General features: G+C 47.1%; 2 protein-coding genes across 3 annotated transcripts in view; one reads left to right on the forward strand and one right to left on the reverse strand.

The window, feature by feature from the left end:
- Nucleotides 1-14255, reverse strand: part of LOC127545847 (zinc finger protein 420-like) — a 330731-nt gene that overhangs the window by 141556 nt on the left and 174920 nt on the right. The window lies entirely within an intron of this gene.
- LOC127545865 (zinc finger protein 14-like) lies at nucleotides 1706-9110 on the forward strand. The gene is made up of 4 exons (XM_051973360.1): nucleotides 1706-2319; nucleotides 3992-4118; nucleotides 5520-5615; nucleotides 6666-9110. Exons 1-4 carry the CDS (start codon nucleotides 2137-2139, stop codon nucleotides 7964-7966), a joined length of 1707 nt encoding a protein of 568 aa, XP_051829320.1. The 5' UTR covers nucleotides 1706-2136; the 3' UTR covers nucleotides 7967-9110.

The following is a 14255-nucleotide window of genomic DNA, read 5'->3' on the forward strand; positions in this document are numbered from 1 at the left end:
GGAAGACAATAGAACAAACAACTTACTGATGATAAACCTTGTCGTAAGACAGAGTGAGAGGTTACAAAGGGCTTTGTTCTATTTGAGTCCGGAGGCACCATCTCCACTCTCTCTGGAGTTTATTGTGAGGGACGTGGGGTCGTGATCAGACCCTATTTAGGAAGATCGCTTTAGTGGCTGGCTGGAGGATGGTTTGGAATGGAGAGAGACTGAGGCGCGCAGACTCCTCCATCCGCTATTGCAGCCATCCAGATGTGCAGTAACGAGGTTCCCTACCAGGCTGGATGAAGTGTCGGAGAAGGGGGCACTGAGGAGATGCTGCGGGGGAAATGATCAGCCCATAGCGGGTGAGGGGGAGGAGTTCGGGGTGACTTCTAGAGTGGGAGCCTCTGGGACTGGGAAGAGGGATGTTCCATCACTGTCAAAGTGATCCTGAAACACTGCGAGGGCAGGGCTTGAATCCTGGTCTTCGCCATTCTCGCACAATGCAGACCGGCCCAGACCATGGCACTCGTAGTAACAGGAACACGCGGGGCTGCTTTAGGGGAGAGAGTCACCGGCTCAGTTTCCCGTGGGAGCCCCAGAGGTGTCTGGAAGGCGGTTGGAGACGGAAAGGCCACGAAGTCCCCGGGAAGCCGGACGGGAGAGCCGAAGTTCCCCACAGAGCCACGTGGGGCTCCTACTAAGGGCAGAGAGCAGGGTCTGGAGGATGCAGCAGAGGAGACAGGGATCTGCCGGTAGGAGGGCTAGAGTCGCAGGGATACAGTTAGGGCTGGAGGTGATGTCCCCAAACCTGCCGCTTATCCCGGCCGGGATTCTGGGGCAGGAGACGGCTCCCTCCGCCAAGAAACGGAGTCTGGGAAGAAGGCTGCAGAACCCAGGAGATAGGGATGGAGAGCGGGAGGGAGCAGGAGCATGCGCACAACGCCTGCCGCCACCGGGAAGGGGAGGGAAGTGGGGGGGAGAGGGGCAAAGCCTGGGAATGATTCGCATTAGCGCCTCGGCCGCGATACTACATTTCCCAGAAGGCTTTGGACGTCCGCGGACTCTTCCCTTCTACGTTCGGTCGGTCCGCCGGTCTTTTTTCCACGTGGCCGCGTTCCCAGACTCCGCTGCCCTCAGCGGCCCCGCAGGCGGAGGCGCGTGCTGCGCACCCTGGTCCGGGTGAGTGGGAACCGGAAGCGGGCGTCGGGTTGGGAGGGCGCAGCCGGCGAAGATAGGCAGCAGCACGGGCGAAGGACTTAACTTCTCAGGAACTAGGGAAAAGTTCCAGCGCTGGGCGGAGAGTCCGGCGCGTGCGCAATGCTCCTCTGCGCCCATTGGTCATACTTGGGGGAGCGGTGAAGGCCTCGAGCCAATCGCTTCGCTCCGGACGCACCCCGCCCTGGGATGGGGCACTAACCAGGCTCCTCGCTGGCAGGTGCTGCGCTGGGGGGGAGGGGATGGCGGTAAGTGGAGCCGCGCCTCGGGACGGCACCGGAGGCACAACGGGCACTTTAGGGGGCGTCAGCCTGACCCCACCTGGCCCGAAGGAGAGCAGGGACAGGGCTGACTAAGCGCGGGGGCACAGAGAAGGCCCGTGCGGTCCCGGGCTCCTCATCCGGACAGGGGTCCGCAGCGCTCCGGAGGAGCCCGAGGCTTAGCGGCCTCGAGGGGGAAGGGGAGGGTGGGGAGCAGGAGTCGGGGGTGGGGAAGCCGAGGCTAAGATGGTGCCCGCGGGCAGAGGCGCTGTGGGGGGGGGGCCCTGCATGTCCCGGAGCAGAACGCCGTGACCCCCCCCCAGAAGTGCGGGCCGGAGGCAGTCGGGGGCAGCCCTTCCCGAGACACTCCGGCAGGGGGCAGAGTCAGACCGGCCGAAGAAGGGGAGCTGGGCCGGACACCCCCAGTCAGACCGTGAGGGCCAGGCCTCCGGGGGTTCTGTCCCCCTCTCTGTCCTTCGCAGGCCCTTGCCAATAAAGGGCCCCGGCACCCCGAGCCTGCCCGAGGGACCTGGGCTGCCCCCTTTCTCCCCGAGCCTCTTCCTTGGGAGCGGGCCCGAAGTGCCCCTTCTCCAAGCGCTCTCTCCAAGGACCCTGGGAGCTCCTAGAGGAACTGCCCTTCCCCCTTCTTCCCCAGCACGGCGTGTGGGCTTCCCCAATGGGCCTCAGCAGGGAGGCCCGGAAGGGCTTTGGGGGTGTCCGGGGCTGCTGCTCAGCTTCCCTTCTCCTCCTCAGCTCCACTTCCCAAGGGCCCTCCGCCCTCGCCTGGGGGATGGGCACAGCGGGGCCCAAGGCCAGGGAGAGGCCTCCTGGGCACAGCGGCCAGCCCAGGCCAGGGAGGGTAAGTGCCCCCCCCCCAGATTCCTCAGCACAGCCCCTGCTCCAGCCTAGCAGGAGTTTAATTATCGGCTCCTTTCCTTGTTCTCGCGGTCTCCGGGAGGTCGGGGAGGGCAGGGAGCAGACCCTGGGGGCCTCCTGGGCAGGGGCTCCTCTGTCCTGCACCAGCCTCAGTCACAGACCCCGGGGAAGGCCCTGGTGGTGGGCGGGGCCTGGATGAGCCTGAAGGCATTTATTAAGTGCTTACTGTGTGCTTGACCTTGCTGAGTGTCCTACCGGGTCCTGGGCCCAGCGCAGGCTCCTTACAGATGTGCTCGCGTTTGGGCCTCGCAGCCTCTCTGAGTCAGTGCTCTTAGTCTCAGGTCAGCCAGGGTGAAGCTCCTGTCCAGAGTCAACAGCCGGGAGGTGTCTGAGGCCGGATTTGAACTCGGTTCTTTCTGACTTCAGGCCCCTGCTGTGCTCCCTCTGCCTCATCGAAGTGCTCCCCAATTCCCCTGAAGCGGGACAGAGGGGGCAGCGCTGAGGGCCAGCACACGCCCTGAGGGACACTAATGGGGAGAGGGCCTGGCCTGAGGGAGGGTCCAGCGGTGGGGGAGGGGGGCAGCAGGAGAGACCAAGTGTCCTGGAAAGTCCTTGAGAGACGAGCGTCCAGGGAGAGTGACCAACAGTGTCCAAGGCTGCAGGGGTCAAAGAGGATGCGGACGGGGAGGAGGCCATCGGCTGTGGTGATCAGGCACCTCTGGAGAGAGCAGTTTGGGTGGAAGGATAAGGTCGGGAGCCCGAGAGGGGGTGAGGGGGCAGCCAGTATAGACCTGCAGGTGGGAGCGGCCAGTGTAGACGCAGAGTGGGGGGATGGGCAGGACAAGCAGCTATTCTGGGTCTGTTCCCTGGTTGTCAGCCAGGCCCTGGGCCGAGAAGGCCGGAGACCAGGGGCTGCCTGCCTGCCTCAGTGTCCTCAGCCACAAACGGCTCCCAACTGAGAGAGTGTTTGTAAAGCACCTGGCACAGTGCCCGGCCCTCAGACCAAAGTGGCTCCCAGCTTCCTCGGAGACGTCCCGGTCCGTGGTTTCAGGCCACGTTGGCCTTCCCTGCTTGGGGACATCCCCCTCTCTCAGCTGCCCTTGGGGCTCAGTCCAGGCTGCTCTGCCAGTGAAGGCCGGCAGACCTAGGGCAGCCTTGGCCACGAGGGATGTTGGCCATCCTCCAGGGGCCGGGCTTCAGTGGCTGTCCCAGCTGGTGCTGACAGGTTGGCCCTGGCTGGGAACACCGGCCATCCTGGGATGGGAGCACAGCTGGGAGCACCATCCATCCATCCTTGGCAGAGAGCACCGGCTGTCCTTGGCCGGGAGCACCAGCTACCCGGCACCCCGGCTCACTTTCCTAGCTGGCCCCAGCAAGGCTCCCTCCTTCCCCCTTGCCCACCTCTCCCATCAGCACTGGAAGGGTCAGGCTGCCAGCGGCTCCCTTCTTCCCCAAGCCCGAGTGCCCCTGGCACTTTGTCTGTGTGATTTCCCCTTCTGAATGGAAGCTTCTGGGTTGCTTTTTTTTCATCCCCAGTGCATGTTACTGTGGTGCTTAATGCTTTTCCATCCCCGTCCATCCTCCTTGCCAACTCCTCCCTTTCCAGATCTGCAGATGGGGAGATTCTGGGTAAACGCAGATTTCTGGTGTTTCAGGAGCCGGTCACCTTTGCGGACGTGGCTGTGGAATTCACTGCGGAGGAGTGGCGAAGTTTAAATCCATCCCAGAAAGAGCTGTACAAGAATGTGATGCTGGAGAACTATGGGAACGTGGTCTCCCTGGGTAAGGGGGGCTGCCCCGCCTGCCTCCTTCTCAATGAAAACTGGGGGGCAGAAATCGCCAGCTTGGAGAGAAATCTCGTCTTTTTGTGACCAGGAGGTTGAATTGGCTCTTAAGGGAACGAGTTTTGCTTGGTGTCTCTGAAAACTCTGCATCTGACTTGTCTGTGAGAGTGTGTGTCCCTCACTCCCCGGCCCTGCAGATCCAGGATTCTACCTTAATGGGGCTCCCAGAGCTGATGTCATACATAGAACGTCCCCCTCAATTTAGCGAGGGACAAGTCAAGCAGAGAGATTAGATTTCTGAGCCCATTCCTTTGTGTTTCCGAGTGAGACAATAGAGTGTCTTTGGGAGGTCCAGAGCATTCTCTGATCTTCCCTCCACAGATGGGGTACGAGTGACTTCTTTTCTTACCTTTTTACGAGTGATTTTCTAAAAATGCTCTCCCTTGGAGAGTGCCGTCTGCCCCCAGAGGGGCCTGTGGGGATGCAGTGTAGATCACAGCAAAGGGTTTTCACCCTTTTTGTTGTGGGTTGCTTGCTTGTTTTTCTCTTTCTCACCGTTTTTTCCTTTTTGATCAGATTTTTCTTCTGCGGCATGATAAATGTGGAAATATGTATAGAAAAATTGCACAAGTTTAATATATATTGGATTACTTGCTGTCTAGGGAGGGGTAGGGGGAGGGAGAAAAATTTGGAACACAAGGTTTTGCAAAGATGAATGTTGAAAACTATCTTTGCATATGTTTTGAAAATAAAAAGCTTATTTTTAAACTAAAATAAGTTATTTAACAAATGTAGTGTTAAAATAATATGTTATATATTGTGTATATTCATAAAATAAATAAAAATAACATAAAATCAGTTACTTCAAATAAGTTTTAAGAAAATAAAGTTATTAAAAAAAAGAAAAAAATTAAAAATGTTATTATCTCTTACCAAAATACTTCCCCCTGAATCCCTGCTCAATTGAACTCCTACAGGTAACAGGTTTAAATAAAGCCAGGCCATTTAATATCAGACAATGCATAGCCCCCTTTCTGCCTAGAGTAGGAAGGACTGTCTCTTCATTCAAGGAGGGGACCCTGATGTGGCTTTTTTTTTTTTAATTAAAGCTTTTTATCTTTCAAAACATATGCATGGACAATTCAACATGCCCTTGCAAAACCTTGTGTTCCAATTCCTCCACCCCCTTCTCCCATGCCCTCCCCTAGATGGCAAGTAGTCCAATACATGTTAAACATATTAGAAGAGTAGTTAAATCCAATATATGCATACATGTTTATACAATTATACTGCACAAGAAAAAAAGAGAAGCAAAATAAAATGCAAAAAGAGTTAAAATGCTGTGTTGCGAACTGATGTGGCTTTTTGTTTCCAGCATTTTTCCATTTTCAATGAGCAGGATTTGCAGTCTCCGACCCAGAGGTGATCTCTTGGCTGAAGCAAGGGGAAGCAGTTTGGACACTCGGAGGAGACCGCAGAAAGAGGGACTCTCTAGGTGAGTTCACGAAGACAAGGCAACTCTGTCCACCATTTGTAAACTGTGAGACCAGAGGCAGAGCCCCGGCAAGACCCAAGGCCTCTTCCTCCAGTGCTGATAGGGGCCATCAGCTCTTGTGACCCTCCCCAAAAGATGGTTCCTCAGTCACGGCCCTAGGAGTCACTTTTCTCCACCATCCTGGTGTGATCTGATCCATAGAAGTCAAGCTTATGTTTCATCTGCATCAGCTCACTCTTTTTTAATAATTCTTTTACTGCTTAATAGTTTGTAAATGCCCTTTTTGCTTCTGTATCTCCTTCTGATAATTTCTGGGTATTTTGAAGAAAATGTCACTGCTGTTGCTTTAAAAAATATTGTTGGGAAAGCTAGGTGGCCCCATGGATAGAGCTGAGTTCAAATTTGACCTCAGATACTTCCTGGCTGTGTGACCCTGGGCCAGTCACTTAACCTTGATAGCTCAGAAAAAAAAAAAAAATTATATATAGTCTTCCTGATCCTCCTCTCTTCAACCCAAGTCACTTCCTTCCATCTCCTTCCAATGCTGGGTCCCTGTGGTCTTCGGGACCAAGGGCCCGAGTTCATCTGACCAGATGTGGTCAGTTAAGAGTTCACTATGAGACTTGGGTTTTGTGGCCTTATTTTCCCTTGGCTGTGACTGCTTTCTTTTTGAGAAAGAGAGAGGTGTAGGTTTTCTTTGATAACAGTTTGGGGACATGTAGGAGGAGATGAATTGTGGTCATATAGAAGCACTGGCCATATAGTGTCATGTTGCATTTCCAAAAGATGGTCATTCACAATGCTGCCTTCAGTATAATTGACTATGCTTATTCTTCTATAGCTCTACCAGTGTTTTATATTTTCAACTGTTATTATTCATCTCATTATTATATACTGACTTTCTTAATGGACATACAAATGAAACTACATATTCTCTTACCCCCACCCCTAAGGAAGTAGGCAAGAGAAAAGTTATGAAGCCTGTGAGCAGTACTTTAAAAAAATGTAAGAGATAGTATTAATCATTCCCTTCCTTATGCTTTCATTCAGGTAATAAAAGAGTTATTCAGACCCAGAAAGTTTGTACTTCAGAGAAAGGTTATCAATGTAATGATTGTGAGATGACTTTTCTAGAGTACAAACAACTTGCCCAACATCAGAAAATCCACGCCGAAAGAAAATTTTATGAGTGTCATGACTGTGGAAAGTCCTTCCTGGGGAAGTCTAAATTTATTGTGCATCATCGAATTCATACTGGAGAGAAACCTTATGAATGTATTAAATGTGGGAAGGGCTTCCACCAGAACGCTGATCTTATTCGACATCATAAAATTCATATTGGAGAAGAGAGTTATAAATGTAAGGAGTGTGAAAAGACTTTCCTTGAGAGCTCAGCACTTGTTCGACATCAAAGAATTCATAAAAGAAAGAAGCCTTATGAATCCAGTGAACATGAGAAGTTCTTCCATGAGTGTAAAAAGTTCGCTGAATCTCAAAGAGTCCATACAGGAGAAAAAACTTTTGACTATATGGACAAGGAATTCAATCTAAAAATACAACATCAGAAAACTCATATTAGAGGGAACCCTTGTGAATGGAATAAGTGTAGGAAGACCTGTGATAGCTCAAAATTCCCTGTATGTCAGAGAATTCAATCTATAGATAAATCTTATGAATGTAATAAATGTGAAAAGGTCTTCCACCAGAAGTCAGATCTTATTCATCATCAGAAAATTCATGTTGGAGATAGACCTTTTGAATGTTATGAATGTGGGAAGGCCTTTCGCCTCAGGAAACAACTTATTCAGCATGAGATAATTCATAGTGAAGAAAAACCTTACAAATGTAATAAATGTCATAAGACTTTTGGCCGAAGTGCTCAACTTACTGTACATCAGAGAATTCACACTGGAGAAAGACCGTATGAATGCAGTGAATGTGGGAAGGCCTTCAATGAGAACAAACAACTTACTGTGCATCGGAGAATTCACAGTGGAGAGAGTCCTTATGCATGCAGCAAATGTGAAAAGGCTTTCCGTCTGAGAACCCAGCTCACTCGGCACCAGAGAATTCACACAGGAGAAAAGCCCCATGAGTGTCGAGAGTGCGGGAAAACTTTCCTCGAGAGCTCCTCTCTCATTCGACACCAGAGAGTTCACACTGGAGCCAAACCTTATGAATGCCCAAAGTGCGGGAAGGCTTTTCGCCAGAGCTCGCATCTGACTCAGCATCAGCGAACTCACACCGGGGAAAAACCCTTTGAATGCGGCGAATGTGGGAAGGCCTTCACTGTGAAGACACAATGTACTCGACATCAGAAATGTCATAGGAGAGAGAAATCTTATAAATGAACTAAATTGGGAAGTTCTGTCCATAGGAGTTAGTTTACTCTCCATCCATGTTATGTATAATGATATAATGGCAGACAACTTACTTTCACATGTATATATAAAACAATTATTCACATCAATGCTTTCTTTACCTCAGGGCATTCTTACTGGAGAAAAGCCCCGTGAAAGTGGAAAGTGCAAACAAAGCACACAATTCATAGTGGAAAGAAACATCAACATAATAGTTATGCTAAGCACTTTTGAGAAAATAAAAAATGAAATGAGGAGTAGAGTATTGGGTAGAAGATTTATCAGTGTGTTCAGTATGGAAAAGCTTTCCAAAAGAATTTTTCAACCCTGAATATCAGAGGAAATTTTCTTAAAAGTAATGAATAAAGAGGTCTTCAAGCAGAGTGTAAAATTTCATCCACATCAGGAGATTCACGATGAAAAAACATCATGAAAGTTGACGACCTTCTTCAAGAATCAACTTCCTTAGCCTTAGAAAGGGGAAAACTATCAACATGGTGATGATGAAAAGGCCATTTGAGAGAGCAAAGATCTTAATGAATATCAGGAAATTCATAAGAGAGAGAAAACTTATTATTATATTGAATATGGGAAGACCTTTATCGGAGTTCAAAACATATTCAACATCAGAAAATTCACAGTAGAGGAAAAAATGATCCTTGCAATATGGGAAACTTTCCACCACACCTCTCATTTTAAACATCAGACAATGTTGTTTTCAGATGAGAAACTTCATTAGTATAATGAATTTAGGAAGACTTTTTTCTCAGAAATCACAATTTTTCTTGATCCACCTCCTCTCCCCCCCAAAAAACTCATAATGAATAAAATTAATGTCTTCATTGTGAGAAATACTTTCTTCAGAAGCAAAAGTGTTAAAATGTCGGAAATCTGGAAAATCTTTTATAGACTATAAAGGAAATAAAATTACTGGGGAAATGGCAGCTAGATGATACAGTAGATAGAGCACAGGGCTTGGAGTCAGGAAGGCTTGAGTTCAAATCTAGCCTGAGACACTTAATAGCTATGTGATCAGAGCAAGTCATTTAACTCAAGTTTGCCTATTTCTTTCAGCTGTAAAATGGAGATAATAGCAAGATCTGCCTCCTGGAGTTATTAAATAAATCAAGTGAGACATTATGTATAGAGTTCTTTATAAACCTTAAAATGTTACATAAATGATAGCTATCATTATCAATGCTGCATATGACAAGAAGAGACCAATAAAAAGCTATGATACTTTATGCAGATAAGTTAATTAAATGAAAATAGTTATTTAGCAAGTTTAGATACTTGTATTGATGTTGGATATTAATGTCTAACAGTAGTTAATTTTAAAAGTCCCTACATGGACTTGGAGGGCACCTCCATTGCTTGCTTTCATTTTATGGATGAGGGAAGGAGAGGCCAGAAAAGTTAGGATTCACACCCAAGACTTCAGAATTCAAAACCAAATTGTCTTTCCTTACCCCATAGTAGGGAAGTGCCTTTATCTTAGGGGTACACAAAAAGTTTGTTTGCTATTTTCTTACTCTCATTTACACGTTTTTAAAACAAACCACATATCTAGGCTTTAAGATTTTGACTTCTCAGCTGGAGCTCTGATCTCATCCTGGTCAGATCATTCCCTAGTTTGTTTCCACCCAGACACTACAATGCTCTCTGGTCTGCCTGCCTCCAGATACCTTTGCCACTGCTGCCCGAATGGTTTCCAGAAATTTGGGTCAGATCATGGTACCATACATGTCTCAGCCAACTCTACTGGTGCTCTCCTGCTTTGAAGACCAAATACAGACTTTTCCACTTGACATTTAGACCTCCACAACCTAGCCCATTCCTGCTTTTTTAATTCTCCTTATCCTTCAATCCCCTCCACCATACTGGCCTACTTACTGTTCCACATATAGGATTCCCACATTTGTATTTATTTCTGGAATGTATTCCCTTTTCATCTCCAGTTCCTGAAGTTCCTGATTTCTGTCAAGACTCTGCTCAAATAATCTGTTTCTTCTGGACTCTCAGATAATTTCTCTTGCTTCATCCTAAGAAGTCATCTTGTATTGATTTCATATTTTCTACATGTTAATGTTTTCTCCTCATCTAGAATGTAAGCTCCTTGAGGACAGAATTGCTTTCTTTTTTCTCTCCCTAGCACTTGAGTATCTTGTGCATAGTAAGCACTTTAAAAATTGCTTATTGATTGATAGCAATGGAACAGAGAATGACAGGTAATTTAATTGCTTTTCTCTTGCATGCACTATGCAACCAGCCCATTCTTATTTTTGCTGATCTGTTGCTTTCATGCTATCTTGTATTCCAATTTTTCTTTTAATTCCTTGATTTCAATATGTAGCAATCTTTTCATGGCTACCACATAATTCTCCTGCCCCCTGGGAATTTTTCCTGTTACCCATTCTTCCTCTTTCATTGAAATGGCCAAATGTCCACGTATTTGTTGATTTAGTTTGAAGTCTTACTCTGTTCTTAGAACTTTCATCATCTTTTCTAAGAAATGATACATAAGCTGCCATTATCCTTGTATCCTCTTCTCACAAATGTATTTATTGTAAGCATTACAAGATGAGATGACCAAAGTCCTATGTGAGCCACTATTTCTGATTGCTTGGGCACAGGATAAAATCAACTCCCATCAGTGTCTTTATATGCATCTAAGGAGAACCTATGAGCCATCTTCCCATTGAGTAGAACCTTCTGCCAGTTTTATGTATCATAAAAATATCAACACTGGTAGAATTCACTTTTTTTTTAAGTTTTAAAAACATTTTTTCTAAATATATACAAAGATAATTTTCAACATTCACTTTTTCAAGACCTTGTATTAAAATTTTTTCTCTCTCTTTCTCCCCTAGGCAGCAAACAATCTGATATAGGTTAAACATGCAGTTCTTCTAAACATTTCCATACTCATCATACTGAATAGAAAAAAAAAAAATCAGGTCAAAAAGAAATACAAGGGGGGGGGGGCAGGGAGCATACAAGGACAACAAGAACAACAACAAAAAAAAGTGAAGATACTGTGCTTTGATCCACATTCAGTCTCCATAGTTCTCTCTCTGGATGTAGATGGTACTTTCCATCATAAGTCTTGAAATAATCTTGAATCATCTCATTGTTGAAGAACCAAGTCTTCATCATCACATAAACTTGTTGCTGCATTAATATTCTCTTGGTTCTGCTCACTTCAGTCAACATCAGTTCCTGTAAATCTCTTCAGGCCTCTCTGAAATCAGACTGCTCATCATTTCTTACAGAACAGTTACTATTCCATTACGTTCATATATCATAACTTGTTCAGCCATTCCCCAACTGATGGGCATCCACTCCATTTCCAGTTCAATGCCACCACAAAAAGGGCCGGCCCAAACATTTTGCACATGAGGGTCCTTTTTCTTTTATGATTTCTTTGGGATATGGGTCCAGTAGAAACATCTAGATCAAAGGCATAGTTCCAAATTGCTCTCCAGAATGGCTGGATCATTTCACAACTCTACCAACAACAATGCATTAATATTGCAGTTTCCCCACGTCTTCAACGTTTGTCATTATTTTTTCCTGTCATCTTAGCCAATCTGATAGATGCGAGGGAGATATCAATCATTTTAATTTGCAGTTCTCTAATCAATAGTGATTTAGTGCATTTTTTCATATGACTGTAGATCACTTTAATTTCTTATATTATAGGCCTATAAATGTACCCAGTTTTCCACCTTATTCCCCAAACTCTCCCTAGTTCCATCCCTGAGACTCCTTGTCCCACTGAACCAGCTGCCTCCACACTGACAGCTGGTCCTTCAGATTTCATGTTCCCAAGCCCACCTTTACTTGCTGCAGTCACGGCTCCCATCTGCTGATCGCTCCTCAGTCTGCTTGGCTGAGTCACCATCCCAGGTGTGGGAGTCCTCCAGGGGTCCGTCCTGGGCCCCCTTCTCCCTCTATTTTGTTTCACTTGGAAATCAGCTACTCCAGGGGTTTCAGCTTCTGCCGCGGATCACTTACATCGCTATTAATCACATTGTGCTGTCCCGGATGCTTTGTCTTGACCTCAATGTCCAGCACATTGTCCTCCAGGTCCCCCCTCCCAGATTCCTGCTAACGTGGGTCACGCCCTCCTCTCGGGGATCCGGAATCACATCCCACGGGTCACACCTCGTCTGGACCCGTTGATTTTTCCCCTCGTACAGCTCTTGAACAAGCCCCCTCCTCGGAAGGACCCTTGTTTCCATTCCCGGACTAAATGGCGGCTGTTAGCTGGTGCATCTCTGCAGCAGGTCTCTGCCCATCCCGGTCTCACCTCTCAATCTTCCCCACGCAGACCTGACCATTTCCCCCTTATGCACTAAACCCCAGCTTGTGTCCCCTCCGAGATCAAGTACCCGCCGACTCCGACTCCATGATTCGCCGACTCTCTTCCCTTCCTAGCTGGCATTCTCGCCGCTGTCCCCTCCCTGGGAAGGTCTTTACGCAGAGACGGCCCCAGCTTCCTCAGACCCCGGTCTTCTGCGAGAAGCCTCCTCGGCCCCCGCCTTCCTGCGGTTATCTCCGCGTTTTCCCGCACTAAGCTCGTTTGCAGTGTCTCAGTCCCGTAAACGCGTATTTCTCACTCCGGGCGCCGGGCCAAGCCCACGGCTCAATTCCTGACATCTTCAAAGTGCGGATTCTTTCCCAGCTGTCTATCCCTGTCTGCGGACTGGCACAGAGTAGATGCTGCTACAGGCTGACTGTCCTCTCCCGCCGGGCAAGCTAAGACATCTGTCCACACACTTCCCAAGCTTGGAGGGAGGAAAGCCTGAAGGAAGGAAGCAAAAGGGAGGAAGTCCGTCCCACTGTGGGATCTTAGACAGACAGTAGTGATTAAACAGTCTCCCTCCCAGACTCTGCTAAACCTTGGGGATGAGCAGCAGACAAGATGGTTCTAATGGGGAAAAGCAAGATGGAGATGGAGGAGAAGCAGCCCTTGGAAGTCAGGAAGGGCCCGAAGGTATCCTGGGCAAGACCGGTCAGAAGCTTCTCTGTTAAGGCCAGAGGCTCTTGTACTGGAGGAGGGGGCTGTGCGGAGCCCGCTGGCAAGGACCTTAGTAAGTAAAGCCGGATCTTCAGGGGACAAACTGTTCCCCACATATGCCATTTGATAAGTCAGTTGAACCAGTGTAAATTTTTTTGTATCGTTTCTTATTAAATGTAATCGTATTGGATTCAGCCCTGTTTTCTATCTTGTCAAGATCTTCTCGCATCCCATTATCCGTGGTGTGAGCTATGTATCCCACTAGTCATCTGCAGCTCGTATTAGCTTCCATTTGTAATTCCTCCTGTTTGATAACTGCCTTCAAGCCAGAAGGTAGGGCAGCAGAAATCTGAGTTAGACTAGTATCTTCCACAATTGTCACTTTATGACCTGATTGTTAAAGATCGTGCCACTTAAAAAGTTAACCATAGATCTTATGCTCCCGTAGCTGCGGGTGAGGGATGTATTCTTAGCCAGCAGAGACAAAAATAGAAATCATTTTGATTGTATGAAGTGGAAAAGCTGCTCAATGTATTTGGGCAGCAGGTGACACAATGAATGGCGCCCCAGGCTTGGGATCAGCAAGACTTGTTTCTCTGAGTTCAAATCTGGTCTCAGATAGTTATTAGCTGAATAATGCTGGGAAAGCCAGTTAATTTCTCTTTGCCTCAGTTTCCTCATCTGTAAAATGAAGTAGAGAAGGAAATGGCAAATGACACCAGTATAAGTGGCGAGAAAACCCAAATAGATTCATAGTTGGATGTGACTAAAAATGATTGAATAACAAATCAATGCATTTAGTTATGAAGGGAAGCCGTTGAATGGAGGAAAATCTTTGTATCAAATATCTTGAATAAGAATTTTGTATCCAAAACACAATGTGAATACACACATACGTACATACATATATACACACAAATATACGTACACACATATATACATACATGTAAATGTACACACAGGTAGGGTGTGTGTATGTGTGTGTATAAAAGAAAAATCTGTTTCCTGATAAATGGTCAAAGAATATATAAAAAGAATAACAAACTAATAACCACATTGGGTGCTCCAAGTCACTACTAATAAAGAAAAATAAACCTCAAAACAACTCAGAAGTTTCACTTTACCCCCCTAAAAATTGCATTTGTATAACTATTTTAGAAAGTAATTTGGAATTATGCAATTAAAGTGACTGAAATATCAATATTCTTTGACCCAGAGATTCCACTATTTGGTATAAACCCCCAAGGAAGTCAATGT

This window comes from Antechinus flavipes, chromosome 1 (genome assembly GCF_016432865.1).
Source record: "Antechinus flavipes isolate AdamAnt ecotype Samford, QLD, Australia chromosome 1, AdamAnt_v2, whole genome shotgun sequence".
Classification (NCBI taxonomy): Eukaryota; Metazoa; Chordata; class Mammalia; order Dasyuromorphia; family Dasyuridae; genus Antechinus; species Antechinus flavipes.